Source organism: Equus quagga, chromosome 2, assembly GCF_021613505.1.
Source record: "Equus quagga isolate Etosha38 chromosome 2, UCLA_HA_Equagga_1.0, whole genome shotgun sequence".
Lineage (NCBI taxonomy): Eukaryota > Metazoa > Chordata > Mammalia > Perissodactyla > Equidae > Equus > Equus quagga.
In genome coordinates, this window is record NC_060268.1 from 124513570 (window position 1) to 124537405 (window position 23836).

A 23836-nucleotide genomic window follows, 5' to 3' on the forward strand; every position below is an offset into this window, starting at 1 on the left:
TCTTGACAGGAAGGATATGGTTCCAAGGTATTATCATGGTGGAGGAAAACAACCTCAAACCCTTGACCCTGAGAAACCTACCCACATATTTGCAGATGAAATTATAGGAAGAGGGAAGATAAATATGCTAATGGCTTAACGACAACACTGTTGGATGATTTGCTTCACTAAAAATGCAATTAGATATTTATTAATGTTTCTGCACATGCCATCAGTGCAGATACAGAAAGAAAGATACAGAAAGACAGGGAGATGTACTAACATAATGGGAACTGGAAAGTCTTTTCAGCTACTAACATGGTTTGGGAAGGACTTTGGCTATTTGAGTCTCTGATAAGGTATTCATTATTGCTGGTATTTGGTTTGCCCATTCAACCTTTTCTCTGAAATTATTTATGTTTCCAATATCCTCTGGATGGATAAGTGGGGAAAGGGGCTTAGTGGTGCCAATCAAAATGATTCTCCTTAACAAAAAAACTTTCAACAACTAGTGAAATAGGGTATATTCTCCTCCTCTCCAAGACTAAGAGGAACGTAGTTAATTACTACTTCAACATGGATTGGGATAAAAGGCTTTTTGTGTTCCCTTTCCATATTCTCCCCTCTATTCTAGATTTAGATTAGGGTTTAAAATAATCTAATTGCTAAAACAGTTACTCTTCTCATACTGCAGTAGTCAGGGGGGAATCCAGCCATATACATCTATGATAACCAAAGGAATGCAACGGAGTTTGCAACTAGCCTTACTGCTATGACTTGCCCCATGTTCCATTTCAGTTTTTTCCTGCCTCTTCCCTCCAATTTTGAGGTTAGGTACAAGGGTTGTCAATACTTAGGTATCCATAATATCTATGGACTGCCAATTCCACACAAAAATTAAATGTGGCTATATGGATCCTATATGAATAAGCCCTCTATCCTCAGTGCCTGGTGGAAGTATGTGAAATTAAGTTTTCACAGAGTATTTTTACTTCTAAAGTGCTATCCATAAACAGGAAAAAGGAAAACAGGAGAAAGAAGTAAAAGTTAAAGGGGGTAAGGAGAGAACAATGAAGGGCAGCAGAATTTGCTACCCTAAAATGTGTCTCTTTGGCTTGATTATTTTTATGAACAAAAAACTCAGGAAGAAACTTTGACCTCCCCACAAATCGCCTAAAAGAATTTAAGATAGAAAGCCTATTCCAGGAAGGAGCTAATACCATAGATAACTATAGTATAATATGAACTAGGCATGGTAGACAGGGAGGAACCTAGCAAGGCCCATTTGATCAAAGTCCTCTCCACGTCTTTGCAAGGCTTGGCAAATATATGTTCATCAAACATTTGTTTTCCATCTCCATGTTAATTGCCTTCCTCTCCTTTTAATTCCAAAACCACTATCCCCAACACCCTCCTTTGTCTTTAGCTAAAGATGGTATTGAAAATAGTGGCTATGGCCATTTTAGTGAGTTACTCAGTTTTCCTGGGTTTCTCCCATGTATACATGTTATTAAACTCCATTTGATTTTTTCCTATTATCGTCTCACGTCAATTTAATTCTTAAGACCAACCAGAAGAACCTAGATGGCAGAGGAATATTTCTTCCTTCTCTACAGTAGGAAAAATTGTGTCAAAACTTAAAAAATGGTTCTGGAAAAGTTTTCCTTTGTTAACTATTTTAACTTTTATTAGATAAAGGAGATTTGTTCCATCTGCTCCACATATAAAATCCTAGTGTTCCTTCTCATTACCTGATACCCCAAACCTAGTGCCTTCAATTCCTTTTCTCCATGTAGCCTTCTCACTAAACAGAGTTACAACGTGGGGAAGAGGAATATGCTTACTCATCTAGATGATTGACATTCCTCTCAAATACAGATATTCAAACTGCTCTCTTACTCAATGCGAAGCCAGGTACCTGAGCATTATTGTAGATATTCAATAAGAATGTGATTGCCTTTCAACCTCGTTCCCAACACAGACATAGATGAGTCTTGTCAATTTTCTGTTTTCTTGCTTAATTTGAGGGGCAACTCAAGGATCTAGAGGATTTGTCAGCTTGTTTTGCAGAAGAAAGAGAGTGCCCTCAGAGAGGCTGCAATCACCGATGGCCAGCTGCCAGCTGCCACTGAGGCCCATGGGCTTATCGGGAGTGACCTCTTTGTTTCTCTGAAGCTCCTCCTGCCAAGCCCCTTAGCTCTATAAAACCCCCTGCTTTCTGCTCTTGTTAAGGCAGATTTAAGCAAACCTATGCTCCCACCTTCTCGTTTTGGCCAATTCAAATAAAACCTTTCTCCACCTCCAAGCACCAATGTCTCAGTGTTCGGCTTACTGTGCATCAGGCACACGAACTTGAGATTAAGAGGTTCGGTATCAAATGTAGCTGAAAAGGAGGGGGGACTTGGATGCTAGCAATATCTTCCTCAGAGAGGGAGAGGAAGATAATATGGTGGAAACAAAATTAAAACCTATTTTACATTTTCTCAAAAGAAAAAAGGTTTTCTTTATGATGTTTTAAAGGTTGGAGAAAAAGTGTTTATGGACTTAGTATTATCTGAGCTTCTGTGAGAAATGGTGTTTAATAGCATAATCTCTCATTGGCTAATAAGAGAGCTGAGAGAGCTCTGATGTGTGAATTTAAATTCTGAAAAGATCTCTTTAAATTCTACACCAGTGCTGCTATTGAGCTTACCAAATTTCACACTTCAATTTACAATTATTCCATGAATTACAGACTCCTGACTCTTGAAAACTTCACATTCAAATTGACTTCTAGGGAAGCTGGGTAGCTATTTCACAGTTCTGAGATATAGATAAAGCAAAGAGTTGTTAGGATGCCAAATCGATTACCAGAGAATCAGATATAATATCTCCCCTTTTCAGTTTCTACCTTTAGGTTCCTTATTCAACTTGGGAATAGCCCTATTTAAAAAACTAGGGGGCTGGTCCCATGACTGAGTGGTTAAGCTCACATGCTTCGCTTTAGTGGCCCGGGGTTCACTGGTTCAGATCCTGGGCGTGGACCTACACACTGCTCATTAAGCCATGCTGTGGTGATGTCTCTCAAAGAAGAACTAGAATGACCTACAACTAGGATATACAACTATGTACTGGGGCTTTGGGGAGAAAAAACAAAAGAGGAAGGTTGGCAACAGATGTTAGCTCAGGGCCAATATTCCTCACCAAAGAAAAAAAAAAACAAAAAAACATGGCTTTAAAAAGAAAAAAGAAAAAGCCCCTAAAACACTCATTTCTGTTTTAAAAATACAGTATTAGACAAGACGGTTGGAATTATTCATTGATTAAAATACCTCTAGTTTTTGACAACTTTTGATAACATATGGGAGCCCATATCTCTACTTTTCTGATTGTTATACTTTATATAAGAATATATCAGTCAATTTTTAAAATTTTACTAATACAACAGAAAATCTAAATAGAAGGAACTCTCTAGGTAATTCACAAACACACAAAAAAACTGAATATAATGCCCTCAAGGTCTATCTATGTTGTTGCAAATGGCAGAATTTCCTTCTTTCTCATGGCTGAATAATATTCTATTATATGTATATACCACATCATCTTTATCTATTCATCTGTAGATGAACACTCAGGTTGTTTCCATATCTTGGCTACTGTGAATGCTGCTGCAATGAACATGGGAGTGCAGATAGCTCTTCCAGATCCTGATTTCATTTTCTTTGGATATATATCCAAAAGTGGGACTGCTGGATCATGTAGTAGTTCTGTGTTGGTCAAAGGGTAACCAACTTCCAACTATAAGATGAATAAATTCTGGGGATCTAACGTACAGCATGGTGACTGTAGTTCACAACACTGGAATGTTTACTTGGAAGTTGCTAAGAGAGTAGATCTTAAGAGTTCTCACCACAAAAAAGAAATAGTAATTATGTGAGGTGATGGAGGTGTTAACTAATCCTACTGTGGTAATCATTTTGCAACATTTAAGTGTATCAAATCATCACATTGTACACTTTAAATTTATACAATGTTATATGTCAATTATGTGTCAATAAAGCTGGAAAAAAAATGAAGAGCAAACTCAAAGAACAACAAAAAATCTGAGTAAAATAAGGCCTGTGCTTCTGTTATTTTAAAGAGAACTTCTAGTCCAAGAATCAGGGACTAAAGAAGGAAAACATATTAGCATAGCTAATATATAGCTAACAACCCTGGTCTACATGTTCAATGATTCCAACTTAATAAAATCCGATTCAGTAATCTCTTACTGTTTAAAAGATACTTTTCAGATGTCAGGAACACGGAGGAGTGAGCGGTTTTCTTTGTCTCTCCCCCTCTGAACTACAACTAAATGGACATTCATTGATCAAGAGAAGGTACTCACATAGCACCTCAGGACACCTGAGAGACCAGTGCTGCTATACCTTGGAAGGTGGATGGACTACCCCCAGGGAGGACGTGGAGATAGGTGACACCTCTCTGGCCTCAGACAGCCCAGTACCTGCGAGCAACTCTCCCGGCTGAAGTGTTCAGAGCACTGCTGTGGCCCTGAGGGTGGGCATGTGGCTTGGTGTGACTGTCAAAACAGGTGACTACAGTCCTAAGCCCCCCGTGGTTGTTCTTTGGACCAGCGGGAAAATCCACAGTCCCACTGTGGCCCCAGGGAGTGACCTGGGCTCATACTGATAGGGAGCCCCCACGCACCAAGCAAAAAGGCTGGCGTGACCCAGGAGTAGATGCAGCATGGCCAGGCAAGCAAACTGCTGGCTGCCTTAAATGCCCATAGTTCTGCTGCAGCCCTGAGGGGACAAGTGAGATCCTGTGGGACCAGATGGCGATGGAGCTGAGTCTGGGCAAAGAAGTTCCTGGCTGCCTTGAAAGCCCATAACACTGCTGCATTCCCTAAGGGGGGAGCGTGTCTAGGCTGGTCTGTGAGAGCAGGTGGAAGCAAATCAAAGCACCAGTGTGGCTATTCCCACAGTTGACAGGAGACCCCACAGGGACACTGCGATAACAAGGAGTGGGCCAGGCAGGGTCAGGAAAAGCGGATGGGGATCCTGGTGGGCTCAGATTACACAGCTCCTGCCCCCTTGTCCCAGTGGCAGCAAGTGGAAGCAGTAACCAAACTCTATCTCTATGCAGAGGCACAAATCCATGCCATCCACAGCATGAAAAAAAAATATATTAAATCTCCAGAACAGAAGGAAAATGGCAAGTACCCAGAAAACAATCCTGAAGACACAGAAATCCATAACCAAAATGACAAAGAATTCAAAATAGCTATCGTTAAAAAACTCAATGAGTTAAAAGAGAGTACAGATAGACAACTCAATGAGTTCAAGAGTAACATCACAAAAGAGCTTGAAACTATAAAGAAGAACCAATCAGAAATGTTGGAGATGAAAAACAAAATGGATGAGATTAAGAAAAATCTGGGCTCCCTGAACAGTAGGGCTGATAATATAGAGGACAGAATTAGCAGTCTGGAGGACAGAAATATAGAAATGCTTCAGACAGAGGAGGAGAGAGAACTAAGACTAAAAAGAAATGAAGAAACTCTCCAAGAAATGTCTGACTCAATTAGGAAATGCAACATAAGGATTATAGGTATCCCATAGGGGGAAGAGAAGGAGAATGAAGCAGAAAGCTTGTTCAATGAAATAATAGCTGAGAACTTCCCAAACTGGGGGAGGGAGCTGGAAATCCATGTGACAGAAGCCAATAGATCCCAAAACTTTGTCAATGTAAAAAGACCACCTCCAAGGCATTTAGTAGTAAGGCTGGCAAAAGTCAATGACAAAGGAAAAATATTAAGAGCAGCAAGGCAGAAGAAAACAACCTACAAAGGAACCCCTATCAGGTTGTCAGCAGATTTCTCAGCAGAAACCTTACAGGCTAGGAGACAGTGGAATGATATATTCAAAACTCTGAAAGACAAAAATTTTCAGCCAAGAACACTCTATCCAGGGAAAATATCCTGCAAATATGCAGAAATAAAAACTTTCCCAGATTAACAAAAGTTAAGGGAGTTCATCACCACAAGATCCCCCCTACAAAAAATCTTCAGGAAGGCCGTCATACCTGAAAGAAAAAGAAAAAGAAAAAGAACAGGGGTTACAAAACCCTGAGCAAAGAGATAAGTAGATAGACAAAATCAGAAAATTGCAGCTCTCCATCAGAACAGGCAAGCAAATGCTTAATTATAACATGAAAGATAAAGGGAAAGAAAACACCAAAAATAGATATAATCTTGTCATTTTAACCACAGACTCACAACACAAGAAGAAAAAATATGTGACAATAACAACTTAGAGGGGAAGAGGAAAGGAACGGCACCGCCTTAGTGTAAGGAAATAAGAGGCTATCAGAAAATGGACTATCTCATCTATGAGATGTTTTATACAAACCACATGGTAACCACTAAACAATTAGAACAGAGACACAAATGATAAATAAGGAGAAAACTAAGAAAACCAGCATAGAAAACTACTTAACTGAATGGGAAGTCCAAAATACATGGGACGAGAAACAAAGGAAATGCAGTAGAACTGGAAAACACAAGATAAAATGGCAGCATTAGGTTCCCACATTTCAATAATCACTCTAAATGCAAATGGATAGAATTCTCCAATGAAAAGATAGAGAGTGGCAGGATGGATTAAAAAACAAAACCCAACAATATGCTGCCTCCAGGAAACACACCTCAGCCCCAAAGACAAACACAGACTCAGAGTGAAGGGATGGAAGACGATACTCCAAGCTAATAGTGAACAAAAGAAAGCAGGTATTGCCATACTTATATCAGACAAAGTAGACTTCAAGACAAAACAGGTAAAGAGAGACAAAGGGGGCAGTTTATAATGATAAAAGGGACACTCCACCAAGAAGACATAACACTTATAAATATATGCACACCCAACACAGGAGCAACAAAGTACATAAAGCAACTATTAACAAAACTAAAAGGAGATATCAAGAACAATACAATAATAATAGGAACCTCAACACCCCACTTACACCAATGAATAGATCATCCAGACAAAAAGTCAACATGGAAATTGTAGAATTAAGTGAAAAATTAGACCAGATGGACTTAGATATATAAAGAACACTCCATCCACAAACAGCAGGTTGTACATTCTTCTCAAGTGTGCATGGAACATTCTCAAGGATAGACCATATCTTGGGAAACAAAGCAAGCCTCAATAAATTTAAGGGGACTGAAATAATATAAAGCATCTTTTCTGACCATAAAGCTATGAAACTAGAAATCAATTACAAGAAAAAAGGTGGGAAAGGGGCAAATATGTGGAGATTAAACAACAAGCTACTGAACAACCAATGGATCATTGAAGAAATCAAAGGAGAAAGCAAATATTATCTGGAGACAAATGAAAATGAAAACACACCATATCAACTCATTTGGAATGCAGCAAAAGCAATCATAAGAGCGAAATTCATTGCAATATAGGCTCACCTCAACAAACAAGAAAAATCTCAAATAAGCAATCTCAAACTACACAAAACAGAATTAGAAAAAGAAGAACAAACAAAGCCCAAAGTCAGTAGAAGGAGATAAATAATAAAAATTAGAGCAGAAGTAAATGAAATTGAAACAAAAAAGACAGTAGAAAGGATAAATGAAACAAAGAGCTGGTTCTTTGAGAAGATAACAAAATTGACAAGCCCTTAGCCAGCTTCACTAAGAAAAAAAGAGAGAAGACTCAAATAAATAAAATTAGAAATGAAAGAGGAAAAAGTACAATGGGTATCACAAAAATACAAAAGATTATAAGAGAATACTATGAAAAACTATATGCTAACAAATTGGACAACCTAGAAGAAATGGATAAATTCCTTGAGACTCTTACAACCTCCCAAAACTAAATCAAGAAGAGAATAGAGAATCTGAATAGACCAATCACAAGTAGAGAGATTGAAACAGTAACCATAAACCTCCCCTGCAAAAAATGTCCAGGACCAGATGGCATCTCTGGAGAATTCTACCAAACATTCAAAGATTTAATACCTATCCTTCTCAAACTATTCCAGAAAATTGAGGAAGATAGAGCACTTCCTAACACATTCTATGAGGCCAACATCACTGTGATACCAAAGCAAGACAAGGACAACACAAAGAAGGAAAATTGCAGGCCAATATCACTGATGAACATAGATGCAAAAATCCTCAACAGAATATTGGCAAAACGAATACAGCAATATATTAAAAAGATCATACACCATGATCAAGTGGGATTTATACCAGAGACAAAGGGATGGTTCAACATCCACAAGTCAATCAATGTGATACACCACATTAACAAAATGAGGAACAAAACCCACAAATGATCATCTCAATAGATGCAGAGAAAGCATTTGACAAGATCCAACATCCATTTATGATAAAAATGCTCAATCAAATGGGTATAGAAGGAAACTACCTCAACATAATAAATGCCATATATGACAAACCCACAGCCAATATCATACTGAATGGGGAAAAACTTAAAGCCATCCCTCTGAGAACAGGAACAAGACAAGGGTACCCACTCTCACCACTCTTATTTAAGATAGTACTGGAGGTTTTGGCCAGAGCAATGAGGCAAGAAAAACAAATAAAAGGAATCCAAATAGGCAATGAAGAAGAGAAATTCTCACTATTTGTAGATGACATGATTTTATATATATATAAAACCCGAAGAAGTCTATTGGAAAGCTACCATAAATAAGCAACAATTTCAGCAAAGTTGGAGGGTACAAAATCGACTTACATAAATCAGTTGCATTGCTATACTCTAATAATGAACTAACAGAAAGAGAACTCAAGAACACAATCCCATTCACAATCACAACAAAAAGAATAAAATATCTTGGAATAAATTTAACCAAGGAAATGAAAGACCCATACAATGAAAACTACAAGACTTTCCTGAAAGAAATTGATGATGACATAAAGAGATGGAAAGACATTCCATGCACATGGATTGGAAGAATAAACATGGTTAAAATGTCCATACTACCTAAAGCAATCTACAGATTCAACGCAATCCCAATCAGAATCCCAATGACATTCTTCACAGAAATAGAACAAAGAATCCTAAAATTCATATGGGGCAACAAAAGATCCCAAATTGCTAAAGCAATCCTGAGAATAAAGAACAAAGCTGGAGGTATCACAATCCCTGACTTCAAAATATACTACAAAGCTATAGTAATCACAACAGCACGGTACTGGTACAAAAACAGGCACACCGATCAATGGAACAGAACTGAAAGGCCAGACATAAAACCACACATCTACCAACAGCTAATCTTTGATACAGGAGCTAAGAACATACAACGGAGAAAAGAAAGTCCCTCCAACAAACGGTCTTGGGAAAACTGGACAGCCACATGTTAAAGAATGAAAGCAGACCATTCTCTTATGCCATTCACAAAAATAAACTAAGGTCTTGAAGCCAAGACCTGAAACCATAAGACTTCTAGAAGAAAATATAGGCAGGACACTCTTTGACATTGGTCTTAAAAGGATCTTTTCAGACACCATGTCTTCTTGGACAAGGGAAACAAGAGAAAGAATAAACAAGTGGGACTTCATCAGACTAAAGAGTTTCTATAAGGCAAGGGAAAACAGGATTGAAATGAAAAGATAACCTACCAACTGGGAAAAAAATATTTCCAAATCATATATCCAACAAAGGGTTAATCTCTATAATATATAAAGAACTCACACAACTCAACAACAAAAAATCAAATGATCTGATCAAAAGATGGGCAGGGGATATGAACAAACATTTCTCCAAAGAAGATATATGGATAGCCAATAGGCACATGAAAAGATGTTCATCATCACTGATCATCAGGGAAATGAAAATCAAAACTACACTAAGATATCACCTGAGACCCATTAGAATGAGTATAATAACAAAGACAAAAAATAACAAATGTTGGAGATGTTGTGGACAAAAAGGAACCCTCAAACACTGCTGGTAGGAATGTAAACTGGTGCAGACACTATGGAAAACAGTATGGAGATTTCTCAAAAAATTACAAATAGAAATACCATACGACCCAGCCATCCCACTACTGTGTATCTATCCAAAGAACTTGAAATCAGCAATTCAAAGAGACTCATGCACCCCTATGTTCATTGCAGCATTATTCACAATAGCCAAGATGTGGAAGCAACTCAAGTGCTCATTGACCAATGAATGGATAAAGAAGACGTGGTATATATATACAATGGAATACTACTGTGCCATAAAAATGACAAAAATTGTCCCATTCATAACAACATGGATGGACCCTGAGGGTATTACTTTAAGCAAAAACAAACTATGTATGATTCCACTCATATGTGGAAGATAAAGAAATACATAGACAAAGAAAACAGATTAGTTGTTACCAGGGGAAAGGAGGGTGGGAGGTGGGCACAAAGGTAAAGGGGCGCACCTATGGGATGACTGACAAATAATAATGTACAACTGAAATTTCACAACGTTGTAAACTATCATAACCTCAATTAAAAAAAAAAAGAAAAAAAAGAAAGTTTTCCATCCTTACTATACCTCTCCAAACTTTTTCTAAGCTGGTTCCATTTCAACTAGCTTGAACACAGAAGAAAATCTGGCTTTCTGAACAACTAAAATGCAACCAAGTTAACTCATTTAATTCACTCAATACAGAATGACCACCTGAGTCAATGAGGGATACAAAATCACAGTGCCTTCCCTGTGAGCATTTACAAAGAAAAGGAATGAGAAGAATTCAGAGAGGACATTAGTCACTTCTGGTTGTCTGGGAGTCAAAGAAAGAATAGGATCTTAAAGGCTTCATCGAAGAGCTGACTGATGATTTTGACATGAGGAAACAGGAAGGTTAGGCTCCTGACATGAGGTTAGGAACACAGGAAAAAGGCATCTTAGAGGAAAGGGGAACAAACACGGAGATGGCAAAGAATGGGACATGGTTCAGGAAAGAGCAAAGGAATACAGAGTGGAGGAAAAGTGGACAACATATGAGAAGGAAAGAGAAAATTTTTAAAGGTAAATGTGGACAAGATTTCAGAGGCATCAATACTTACACTTTCACTCAGAACTTTCTCTACATTTAGACACAATTCTCACAAGCAGAATCAAAAAGAAGGGATGTCCTAGCAGGCTGATGGAGGGGTGGTGGTGGTGGAAAGGGCATTAACAGCGCAATAAGTGAGAATCAATATTGAGGGCAAAGAGAGAAAAGTGACCAAAAAAGACACAACTTAAAATGCTTTTAGAGGGCTATTTAGTATCTGTGCTGTGCAGATAGTACTAGGGTGAACAGAAAAATCAGTAATATTGACTCTGTCTTTAAAATTTTGATATTTTGTTCATTATAGATTTTTTGCATTAACTTTAGTTTTTAAAAATAGTTCATTAAAATATTATGTATTTATCTTGATAACTGAATTTCTTGGCACCCCCTCAAAATCTGCACCTAAGGTAAGTACCCCACTTTTTTGGATAAAAGCATATACATGCCAGAAGTTCCTAAAGATTATTAATGTACAATAATTGACTTTCAGACTGCTGACCTTGAGCCATCAAAAAAAAAAAAGGGATTAATTCCTGTTACAAATGTTTAAGCGGACAAGGAAGTCCAGAATTTATTTCAAAAAGATTCCCCCATAATGTTATCAAAATAATATGACTTTTAGCCTGTATGAAGGGAAGGAGCTTAAGTTATATAAAACATTCATTTCTGTAAAACAGAGTGACAATATCTAATAGTAACGCATACCAGTGTCTGGTAGAATCTAAGTTTTAGTCAGTGTACTAGCCAAGTGCCAGGTATTCAATGAGCTCTCCACTGAAACAGAGTCTACCTGTATGTAACACTTCCAGGGTCCTTTGAATATTGTCCATTTCTCAAGGTTATCCAGGGAAAAGTAAAGTTCTTTGCAAAAGCCCTTCCCACATTTCTCGGATCTTAGCAAGGTTACTTTTTACCTCTCTTTGGCGGTCGTACGTGATAGGTTAAGTCATTGATGACCAGCTTGAAGTCATCCAGGAGGAGGAGGTCGATCCCTGTTGAAGCAGCAACTCGAACACCATCTGTGAGAAATTGAAATGAGAAAATTTAAACTTGTCATATGTCCAATTTATTCAAGAATGGTCAGGAAAAAGCAATCTTCAAAATAGATTTTTAAAATTACATTTTCTGTTTTAAATTTCAGTTAACTTGTTGCCTCACCCTCAAGTTCTATGCTAAACAAAACTTATATTATCTGAGGTTTTTTGTTTTCATGGCCTTGAGTCTGTGAAGATTTAACAACATGTTTTTCTGGCAGAACTTTAGGAACAACTGAGATAATTACATAGATGTTTAGGTGTCAGTTGGAAATCTAGGGTCACTGGGAGAGCTGCTTGGATGTCTTATATCTGTCTATGAGGGAAGTTGGTTGAGTAAAAAAATCAATATTTTCTAATAGATGGTACTTTTCAGTAGAGTTACTGATTAGTTGACAGTAATTTGGTGAAGACAGATGCTAGTGTTAGCAAAACACATCAAAGCAGTCTACTAATTATATTACTAGATGAGTTGAGACTTAAGTATATTTAAAATACTTAAGACAGAAATGTGGCAAATAGTTTAACAACTGGTAAATCAAAGGGTAAATGGGTACTTACTGTACTAGTCTTTTATGTTTTCTGTAGGTTTAAAATTTTTCAAGGTAAAAAAGGAAAAAAATGTAAGGCAGTTAAAAAATAAATAAATGAGGGGGTTGGCCCCATGGCCAAGTGGTTAGGGTTGCGCACTCCACTTCGGTGGCCCAGGGTTTTGCCAGTGAGGATCCTGGGTGTGGACCTAGCGCGGCTTGTCAAGCCATGCTGAGGCGGCATCCCACACAGCAGGACTGGAGGGACCTACAACTAGAATGTACAACTACATACTGGAGGGCTTTGAGGGGAGGGGAAGGAAGGGGGAGGAGAGGAGGGAGAGCAGAAGGAGGGAGGAGGAGGGGGGGAGGTGGGGGGAGAAGGAGGAGGAGGAGAAGAAGAAGAAGAAGAAACTGCCAACAGATGTTAGCTCATGGTCAATCTTAAAATAAATAAATAAATAAATGAAATTATTTCATGTCAAATGGGAATTTTTAGTGCCTTAAATTCTTTTCAAATCATATATGTCTTTATTTTACAAACTTTTATGTGAAAACACAAGAAGATCTAAGAAGAAGTCCTAATATTTCATATCTCCAGAGATGAGGGCTCGACTACTGGAAAAATTTATTTCATGCCTAAGGTAATGATAAAAGGTCTCAATAATACAAAAAGTGACTGATTGCTCATCTTTGCCCATGGCATTATATGTGAGGTGCTTCTGAATGAGACTCCCTGTGTATATACATTTGCTTAAACTGAAGAATTATATTCTGAGAACTAGGAGAGAAATCACTGTCTCTCCCGACATTTGCTAAGCAAAAAAATGCGTTCTAAGGTTACCAGTATGGAATTCTTTTGCAGTGATGCGTGTGTGTGTGTAGAAGTGGTTTGAGGGGAAGAGAGGGGTGGGTGGGAATTAATAATGAAAGCGACTATACCTGGTGAATAGATGGCAACTCTGTCAATTCCCCGATCCTCTTCTTGCAGTTGTCGTAAAAACACACCAACAGAGTCTGAGATAGGTTTGAGTGTGAACTGGCAGCGCTCACGCCGGGATGGTAGCCTCACAGATATCACAGGTAACCCATTTTGATAGACCACTGTTACATCTGAGTGAAAAAGACCCATAAATCATATGATAATTAGATTTTATTATAAGTTAAAGCTACCTCATTGCTCGTCTTAAATGCGGGTCTATTATCATTAGCGTGGTTCAAAATGTTTTCAAAGGTTGAAGAATATGCCTGTAGTTTTAGTTGAAGGTTATTCTGGGAACTGGCTTATGGAAGATCATATGGATGACACAATTTTTTTTTCAGAGAAAAAAAACATGCAAAGGATTATCTTCTAAGTGGGTCAAGGAGAAGCTTTCCCAGGAATTTGAGGTAAAGTTCTTGGTATTGGTGAATATAAACCCTGATTCCATTTAGTAAGATTTTATTAAGGAGCCAGAGATTGCTAGGCCAGACGCTATAACCTGCAGGAGGTGGCTCTTGGGAGCCAGCGCTTTCAAGAATCCCTGGGGAATGACATCTGAAAGTTTACTAATAAGCGAGACTCTTACTCAAGGACAGTTAACTCATATGGACATATTATGATGTAATCAAAAACAACTCCTTTTATGTTCTCTTGAACATCTTTCTGAGGTTAGCTAGAAGCCCAAGCTCAACTATCTGGGATTTCTTAACAAAAAGTTATTAAGGGAAACATCATAACCTATATAACTGAAAGGATTTTCTACAACAGTACAATGCAGAATTCCTCATCTTTTTCCTCAATAGTCTTGATTTACGTAGCCTTAGTAACTAAAACAAATGTCAGAACAATTCCCTTTCAAAATCATTTTCAAATGATTTTTTTAAATAAATAAATTTTGAACCAGAATTTTTTACATTAGCAACCAAGCATTTAAAGATGAGAAGTGAGCCCTAGCCTGTGAAGGAAAATAGGCTTTCCAGTAAAATCTGGGAGAGAATCCTGGCTCTTTAACTTCAGGTATATGATATAACTTCTCTGAGCCTCACTTTTTTCATATATAAAATGGATCTAATCCTTAACTGACAGAGTTGTTGTGACAAATAAATAAAATAAACCATTTAAAACACTTAGCACACTCCTTGATACATAAGTGATGTTTCTTTATTAGCTTTTTTTAAGAATCAAAAGATACATTCTATAATATTTCTAAGGATTCATTCCCCTCAAAATTGAAGAGTTGAGAGGAAATACATATAGATTAATGTTCCAGAAATTCCAAATGCATCAAATTTCCCATAGTTGGAGTCATTTACATCTTATTTCCTTGCCTATTCTAGTAACTTATAAGGCCTACAATGTATACAAAGCCTCACACTACATTCTTTCATGACTTAAACTTTAAAAGTATCCTTTATTAAGGGCATAGTTATAAATAACAAAATACACTCTTAGTTTAAGTGGACATCTGATGAGTTTTGACACAATAATCAAGATGAAGAACATTTCTAGTACCCCTCTTCTTGATCCCCATCCCAGCTGATCCCTGGGCAGCCACTGATTCGATTTTTGTCTCCACAGATTATATTTAGTTTTTTTAGAATTTTATATTACTGGAATCATATGGTATGTACTCTTTTGTATCTGGCTCCTTTCTCTCAGCATAAAGATTTTGAGATTCATCCATGTTGTTGCATACATTAGCAGTTCATTCAGATACACCATAATTTGTTTATCCATTCACCTGTTAATTGATATTTGGATTGTTTCCAGTCTTTGGCTACTATGAGTAAAGTTTTTATGATGGTTCACTTACAAGTCATTTATTTTTGTGATATACCTTTTCTTATCCTTTTACTTTTAAGCTATCTGTGTCTTTATATTTAAAGTGGATTTCCTGTAGACAGCATATAGTTGGGTCTTGCTATTTTATCCAATCTGACAATCTCTGCCTTTTAATTAAAGTTGCATATCATTTGCATTTAATAAATTATAAATATGGTTGTGTATAAACCTACCATCTTGTTACTTGTTTTCTTGACCCAACCATTCTTTCCTCTACTTATCCTCTGTTCTTACCCTCTTTTAGATTAACTGAGTATTTTTATAATTACATTTAATCTCTACTATTGGCTTTTTAACCATACTTTTAAAAACATTTTTATGGGTTACTCTATGGTAGGTATTGGCAACATTTTCTGTAAAGGGCTAGATATTAAATCTTAACGCTTTGTGGGCCATTAGATCTCTGCTGTAACTATAGACTGCACTGTGATGCAAAAGCAGCTGTTGGCACTATGTAAACAAATGGGCATGGCTGTGTTCCAATAAACTTTATTTACAAAAATAAGTAGTGGGCGGATTTGGCCTAATGAGTTTGCTGAACCCTCCCCAAAGGTTACAATATAAATGTTTAACTTACCACAGTCAGTCTTCAAACAATATACTATTTCAGGTATAGTGTAGAGAACCCTACAACAACATATTTCCATCTCCCGTTTTGTGCTACTGTTCTTATACATTTTATTTCTACATATTATAAACCACACAATACATTATTTTTACTTTGACAACTGATTATATTTTAAAGAAATTTTAAAATGAGGAAAAAAAATCTTTTATATTTACACACATATTTACCCTTTTGGTGTTTCTCATTCCTTTTGTATTGATCCAAATTTCCATTTGGTATCACTTTCCTTTTGCCTCAGGAGCTTCTTTAAACAATTCCTGTTGTGCAGATGTATTGGCAATAAATTCTCTCAGCTACGGTAAACCTGAAAAAGTCTTTATTTCACCTTCATTTTTGAAAGATATTTTTGCTGTGTAAAAAACTCTAGGTTGACAGATGTTTTTTCCTTTTAGTACTCTAAAGAACTTACGTTTTCTGGTTTGCATAGTATATGATAAATTCATATATATTCTTATCTTTGTTCCTCTGTATGTAATATGTCTTTTTGCCTCTGGCTGCTTTTAATATTTTCTCTTTATCATTGGTTTTCAACAATTTGACTATAAAGTTCCTTTATATGGTTTTCTTTATGATTATTCTATTTGGGAATTGTTAGACTTCTTAGATCTGTGGGCTCATAGTTTTCATCAAATTTGGAAAAATTTTGGCCATTATTCAAATATTTTTTTTGTCTCCCACCCTTCTCCTTCTGGGATTCCAGTTACACTTAATATTATACCATGTGATATTGTCTCACAGGGCACTGAGGCTCTCTTCAAACATTTCAGGGTTTTTTCCCTCTCAGATTCATTCTGGATAGTTTTAATTGCTATGCACTTCAATGTCACTGATCTTTTCTTCAGCAGTTTCTAATCTGCTGTTAATTTCCTCACAAAGTTTTTCATTTCAGATATTATATCATTCATCTCTAGAAGTTCCATTTATTTTTTATATCTTCTACTTTTTTTTTTTTTTTTTGATGAGGAAGATTGTCCCTGAGCTAACATCTGTGCCAATCTTCCTCTATTTTGTATGTGGGTCACCTGCCACAGCTTGGCTTGACGAGTGGTATGTAGGTCCAAGCCTGGGATCTGAACCTGTGAACCCCAGACTGCCAAAGTGGAGCATAAGAACTTAACCACTATGCCACAGTGCCAGCCCTACTTTTCTTCACTTTATGCTTACGTTTTCCTTTTTCTTCCTGAATATAAGGATCATATTTATAATAGCTACTTAAAAATCTTTGTTAATTCCATCATCTCTGTCATTTCTAGGTCTGTTTCTATTGAATGATTTTTTTTCCTGCTTCTTCATATGCCTAGTAATTTCTGACTGAAGGTTAGACATGATGACTTTACATTGTTGAGTGCTAGATCTTGTTGTATAGTTCAGTTACTTGCATGTTAGTTTGATCTTTTCAGGTATTTTAGGACACACCTAGAAAATCCTTTATTCTAGGGCAAGTTTGGCCTTACTGCTAAGGTATAGTTCTTCTGGGAGTCTCTACTCATTGTTTATATATTCAGTGATGTCTCTCCCCTATGGCTGGAGGGAAGTCAAATGATTTCTGGCCCAGTACGAGCACTAAGAATTATTCATTTTACAGCTTCAGGTAATTGTTATTTCCTTGGAAGTTGTTCTAGCCTGGTATTGTGGTTTAGAATTTAGTCAAAACCTCAGGCTGTGAGCTGAAGCAATGTAGGGTTAATCTCATTTGTTTCTCTTCTCTCAGAGATCACAGTCCTGTCCTGCTTATTATCCAATGTCTAAAAACTATAGACATATTTTATAGACTATTTATAGACTATACACATATTTTGTCTAGTGTTCTAGTTGTTGACAGAAGGACAGCAATTCTCATAGCACTTAATTCTTTGTGGATACATGAATTTTTATATAAAAACTAAAAAGAAGCAAAGTCAGAAATCTCCCTTTCTTTATCCCTTCCAAAAGGGTAGTCTATGTTCCTAAGGAAGAAGAGGCCAAAAATAGTAATATGAACTTAATACATAGCATGTACTATCTAAAGTTTTCAATATCTAAAGATATTTGAAAATTGTCATTGTCTTTCTCATTTCAAAAGAATGCTTACCAATCTAGTGTTTCCCTAAATTCATAGCCACTAATATGAATATTCCTATCTCTTCTATAGACAGTAGTGATGATGGGGTCATAAAATTAGGTGATTAACTTGTTCACCTGGTGTTTTTCACCCCAATTATCCTCTTTCTATGTGTGAAAAAACTATTCAACCACAGATTTCAAGAAGTATACAGAGTTGAATTTAAATAAAAGATAGGAATCTGAGAATCTTACGTGAAGTATGGCAGATATCACTAAAACATTGGTTTCACAGCTAAGTGCTTAGGGTTTACTGTTTTAAAACAACTGAGACAAAGTCAACAGAGAAAATTAAGGTCTTTCTCACCCACTTTAACTTTTTCCTTTAAAGATCATGAAGCCTTTCAAACGAATGAAAAATGAAAGCTTTGAGAAACTCTACGTGGAATAGCACATTTCAGAACTGACAAACCTTTATTATAATACTGCTTTTGAAATAAATCCCCAGGTCTCCTTCTTTCCCACACACTATATTGTAATGTAAATGTTAGATTTCTTGGTTTGCAACCAAAGAAGAACAATTACCAAAGTTCCTCAAGTTTAACAATATATAAAATAGCGCTGGCTGTTGTAGAGTCACAATAGGCATTGACAAGCTATTGACAGTTGTCAGCTACTATTTCTCTGGAGACAAACATTCTTTTTAGGTGTAAACTGCATCAAGTAGATTTTGGTTGGGTTTTCCTTTGATTTCCATTTCAATAAAATAAGAAATAATCTAAGTGAGTTCTACAGCAGTGTGATTCCAAGAAACCTAGAAATTATGGGGCATCCAATATGAACACTGAGAGACAGAACATGACAACTGATTTAGGCATAAAGACAAAAAGGCAAGGAATTTTCGGGACTAAGAAGAGAAGTGCAAGGACAACATACATTTGGGGTTGAAGAAGGCACAAATTTGTTTGAAAAATACCTTTGGGGCATCAGGTATAGAAAAAGTCATAAAATATAAATGCTTGTTATTTAGATAATTGTTAAAAAATGCTTAAAAAACTCATAGTAATAAGTTTGGTTGGTGTTCAAAATAATGGGGAAAATCTTCTCTAAAATATATCTTCTGATGAACAAATGAAAAGCAGTAGGATATACTGGGGTATATGAGGAAGCCATTTGGTTTAAAACTAATTTGGCCTGACTTTGTTTTTCCAGAAGGGCCTGATGTAGCCCATTGAGCATGCATTGTACGTTTATACTTTAAACATTTATAATGTCCCGAAGCCAAAAATGACGCTCTTAAAGAGATGTTGCCTCTCCTGTATCAGCATTTCAGAATAAGCATTTCTTCCCAGAAGCTAAGAATTAACTACTGAACTACTGACCTGCCTTAACCCATCCTGTGACCATTGGCCTGCTGACCACTGACTTGCTGTGCTCACCTTGAGACCACTGACCTGCTCTGCTAGCAAAGAATCTTGTGACAGTAGTAAAAGAGATATTTCTGTCATATGTGATGCACGCTCTTTGTTCCAAGATGGTATACAACCACTCTGTACATCTATTCTATGGGGAGTTTCCTTCCTTGGTGGAAAAGTTCTCCAGGACTATAGTCCTCAAATTGGCTCATAATAAACTCACTCCAAATTTGATTTATAGATTACGGTTATTTGCATCAACATATCTCATGAACATGGCTGTATATATCTTAAGCACTTACTATGAAAGGGAGCTGGTACAATAAGGAAACACATAAAGGGTTTTTTCTGCAAAGCTACTTAAAGTTGAACTTTATATGATGGATGATTCCAGTGGCTTATGATCTTGCCATCGTCTGTTTCTTTTCTTTCCCTTTTCTGTAATACTCTGTATCAAGAATGTGAAATATAATAACAGAATTTTTAGTGTCTGAAGGGGCAGAGAAATCACACAGGCTAACATCCTTCTTTTACAGCTAAGAATAATAAAGTCCAGGAAGGTTAGATGATGTTCCCAAGGTCATACAGTTCAAGCCAATGCAAAGTGGCTTTGGATCTCATCATCTGACTAAAAAATTGTTTTCTCCTAGTCACACATATCACAAGGTTGTTAAATTCAGTGGGAACTGTAGCCCTTAACTTGCGTGTTTAACAGCACTTAATGACGTTAACCTCTCCTTGACTTTATAAAAAGCTTTCCTCTTGGCTTTTGTGATTCCACACTCTCTTGGTTGTTTTTACATTTCTGTGTACATCTTCTAATTTTCCTTCATAGGCTCTTCTTCCTGTATTCATCCCTTGCAAGTTTCTAAGTGCTTTGTTCTAGGCCTCTGCGTTTCTCAATCTGCACATTCTCCATGAAATCTCATGTCCTTCTAAAGTGTCAGCTACCAACTAAATGCTGATCATGTCCCAAACCTATATTCAATTGTCTGCCGGACAACTGGGTTTTCCAAAGGCACACCTCAAACTCAAAAATCCTAAAATTGAATTCATCTTCCCTGAACCACTCATCTCCGACATTTCTCATTTGTCAATAACACCACCATTATTTAACTATTGCCCAATCCACAAAATCATCTGATATCCTTGACTACTCTTAGAGCCAGAACGTGATATTTCTCATATCTAATCAGTCACAACATCCTTTCAATATATTTTCTAAACATCTCTAATCCCTCCAGTTCTCTGTACTACCATCATCTTAGCCCAGGCCACCACTGCCTCTTTCTTCTATCAGCTACATTGTCATTGAACCCCTTACTTCATTCCATCCTTGCTCCCGTTCAAAAACTTATCCACTATGAAGCAGGGTAATCTTTCTTTCTCCAAAGGAAATCACTATCCTGAAGTTGGTATTTGGTGTTTATAATTCCCATCTATGATATACATACATACATACATACATACAGGCAGGCAGATAGATAGACAGAGACAGACACAGACACATACATATACACAAATGTCAATATATAATATATAGTATTGAGATAGCCAGCCTCTGAGATGGCTCTCTATGATCCTTGCCTTTAGGTATTCACATCCTTGTTTGGCCCCATCCCATATCAAATCAGGGCTGGTCTGAAAAATCAGTAGACTATAGCAGATGTGATAGTGTATAACTACCAAAGCTATGCCATAAACGATTGTATAGCTTCTGTCTTGCTCTCTTGGATCACTTGCTCTGGAGGAAGCCAGTACTCACATCAGAGGGATAATCCTGCAGCCCTATGGAGAAGCCACCATGCAGAAGAAGTGGGGCCTCCCACCAAGAGCCAGAACCAATTTCTCAGCCATATTGTCAGCCACCTTACAACTGGATCCTTCAGCTCCAGTCAAGCCTTCAGACGATTGCAGTCCTAACTAACATGAGATTATAACCACATGAGACCTCGAATTGCCCAGCTAAACAGTTCCTGAATTCCTAATCCACAAAAACATGAGACAATAAAGTGTTATTGTTGTTTTAAACCACTAAGTATTGCTGTAATTTGCTATAACAGTATTAAATAACTAAACACAGCATGGTTTTTGCTTGTATTTAAACTTTACATAAATGGTCCCACTGTATACAACCTTCTACAACTTGCCTTTATGCTCAACAATGTTTTGGTTGTCAAGTTTTTAAAAGTTGGAATGAAAAATAGTGGTGGGGTATGTTTGTGCTCTCACTATGATAATGACAATAAATACAGAATTCCCACTGCGTACAAGAGTAACCATTAATAACACAACATGACTCAACAAAATCTTCTTCCCTTTCCTCCAAAACTATTTTAAAAGTAATAGGAAAAACTCTAGAATATATAAAGAACCCTTATAAATCAATACTAAGAAGATGCTCAATTTTTTTAAATGGGCAAAAGTTTGGACACTTCACCAAAGAAAATATTTCAATGGTTAATAAGCACATTAAAAGATGCTCAACATCATTAGGCATCAGTGAAATGCAAATTAAAATCACAAAATAATACCACACATCCATTAGAATGTCTATAATCAAGAAGACTGATCATACTGAGTGTTAGGGAGGACATGAGGGACCTGGAACACTCATCCAATCCTGGTGGGAATGCAAGTAGAGCCACACTGGAAAACAGTTTTGCAATTTCTTAAAAAGTTAAGCACATACTTACCATATGACCCAACCATTTCACTCCTAAGTATCTACCCAAGAGAAATGAAAACATATGTCCACAAAAAGACTTAAAAGTAAATGTTGATAGCAGCATTATTCTTGATAGTCCAAAATGGAAAACAATCCAAACGTCTTTAATTTGGTGAATGAATAAAATGTGATTATTTCCACATATTAGGATACTACTCAGCAATAAAAATAAAGAACTACAATACATACTACGAAATGGATAAACCTAAAAAGCATTATGATATGTAAAAGATGCTAGATGCAAAAGACTACATAGTGCATGAGTCCATCTATATGACATTTTTAGAAAAGCTTTAACTATAGAGACAGAAAGTAGATAAGTGGTTGCCTGGGGCTTAGGATCAGAGTAGGGATTGATTATAAAACAGGAACAGGGGAACATTTAGGGGTGAAGGAAGAGGTCTAAAGCTGGATTATTATGATGCTTACATGATAGGTGAATTTTATGGTATGTAAAATATATCTCAACAAAGCTTTAAAAAGAAGTAAGAGAATAAAAACCAAAGAAAAAAAATTAGGGCATATATCTAGTTCCCCAAACCATCCATAGACCTTAGGTTAAGAATTTACATATTATCTATACTTGGGTTGGTTAATTGTTTATTACTGATTCTTTATTACTAAACAGGAATTTCCAGTAACCCTTCATTACTAAAATTATTTGCCCTCAAGCAATTTTTGTGAGGAAATCTCAGATCCTTTGTTAACTACAAAATAAACACAACTTTCTACTACCATTCTCAATACAGGGCTAACTAAGTAGCACTACATTTCTGGATAGAGAAATGAAGGTGGCTACATGAGGTTATTTCCCTTGCTCTTACTCTAGCTCACCTTTGGCACTTTCACTATAAGCAAAGTGAAGATATGTCCTAGCTTATACTATTAAAAATCGTCAGGGCAACTCTGGTTGCCTCCCTTTCACTCTCAAAAGTGTCCTGGAATGGATGATAAATTATATATTAATTATATAGTCAACTGGTCTACAGCAGAATTACTCTCATTCTTAACTCTCATTAACAGGCTTTGAAGGCCTTGAGGAGGTATAAACCATACAATCAAAAAATTTCACTGTTAGTCATTTTACAGTCGAGGATCTAGGGCACAGACAAATTAAAATGAGAAGCTCAAGGGGCTGGCCCCGTGGCCGAGTGGTTAAGTTTGCGCGCTCCGCTGCAGGCGGCCCAGTGTTTCGTTGGTTCGAATCCTGGGCGCGGACATGGCACTGCTCATCAGACCACGCTGAGGCGGCGTCCCACGTGCCACAACTAGAAGAACCCACCACGAAGAATACACAACTATGTACCGGGGGGCTTTGGGGAGAAAAAGGAAAAAATAAAATCTTAAAAAAAAAAATAAAAAAAAATAAAATGAGAAGCTCAAAACCATATTTTTTAGATTAGGGATCTTTAACACTACCACAATCACTCTTCATAGAATAAGTGTTTCTGGTGGGTAAGTACTATTTCTGCAGGGTAAGCACATTTTTTTCTTGGAGATGGTAACTATGAATATCTCCATTTCAGAGATGAGGAAAGAAGTTTGAGAAGTTAAATACCTTGCCTAAGGTTATGAGGTGGTTAAGTGATGGAACTAGGGGGCA

The 23836-nt window shown here is 36.9% G+C and overlaps 1 protein-coding gene across 1 annotated transcript in view; it reads right to left on the minus strand.

Moving 5' to 3' along the window:
• Positions 1 to 23836, minus strand: part of MCU (mitochondrial calcium uniporter) — a 191252-nt gene that overhangs the window by 17308 nt on the left and 150108 nt on the right. The window contains exons 3-4 of the mRNA XM_046654736.1: positions 13541 to 13711; positions 11949 to 12053 (exon numbers count right to left, since the gene is read on the minus strand). Coding sequence (XP_046510692.1) covers positions 11949 to 12053; positions 13541 to 13711 — 276 coding nt within the window. The remainder of the gene's footprint in view (positions 1 to 11948; positions 12054 to 13540; positions 13712 to 23836) is intronic.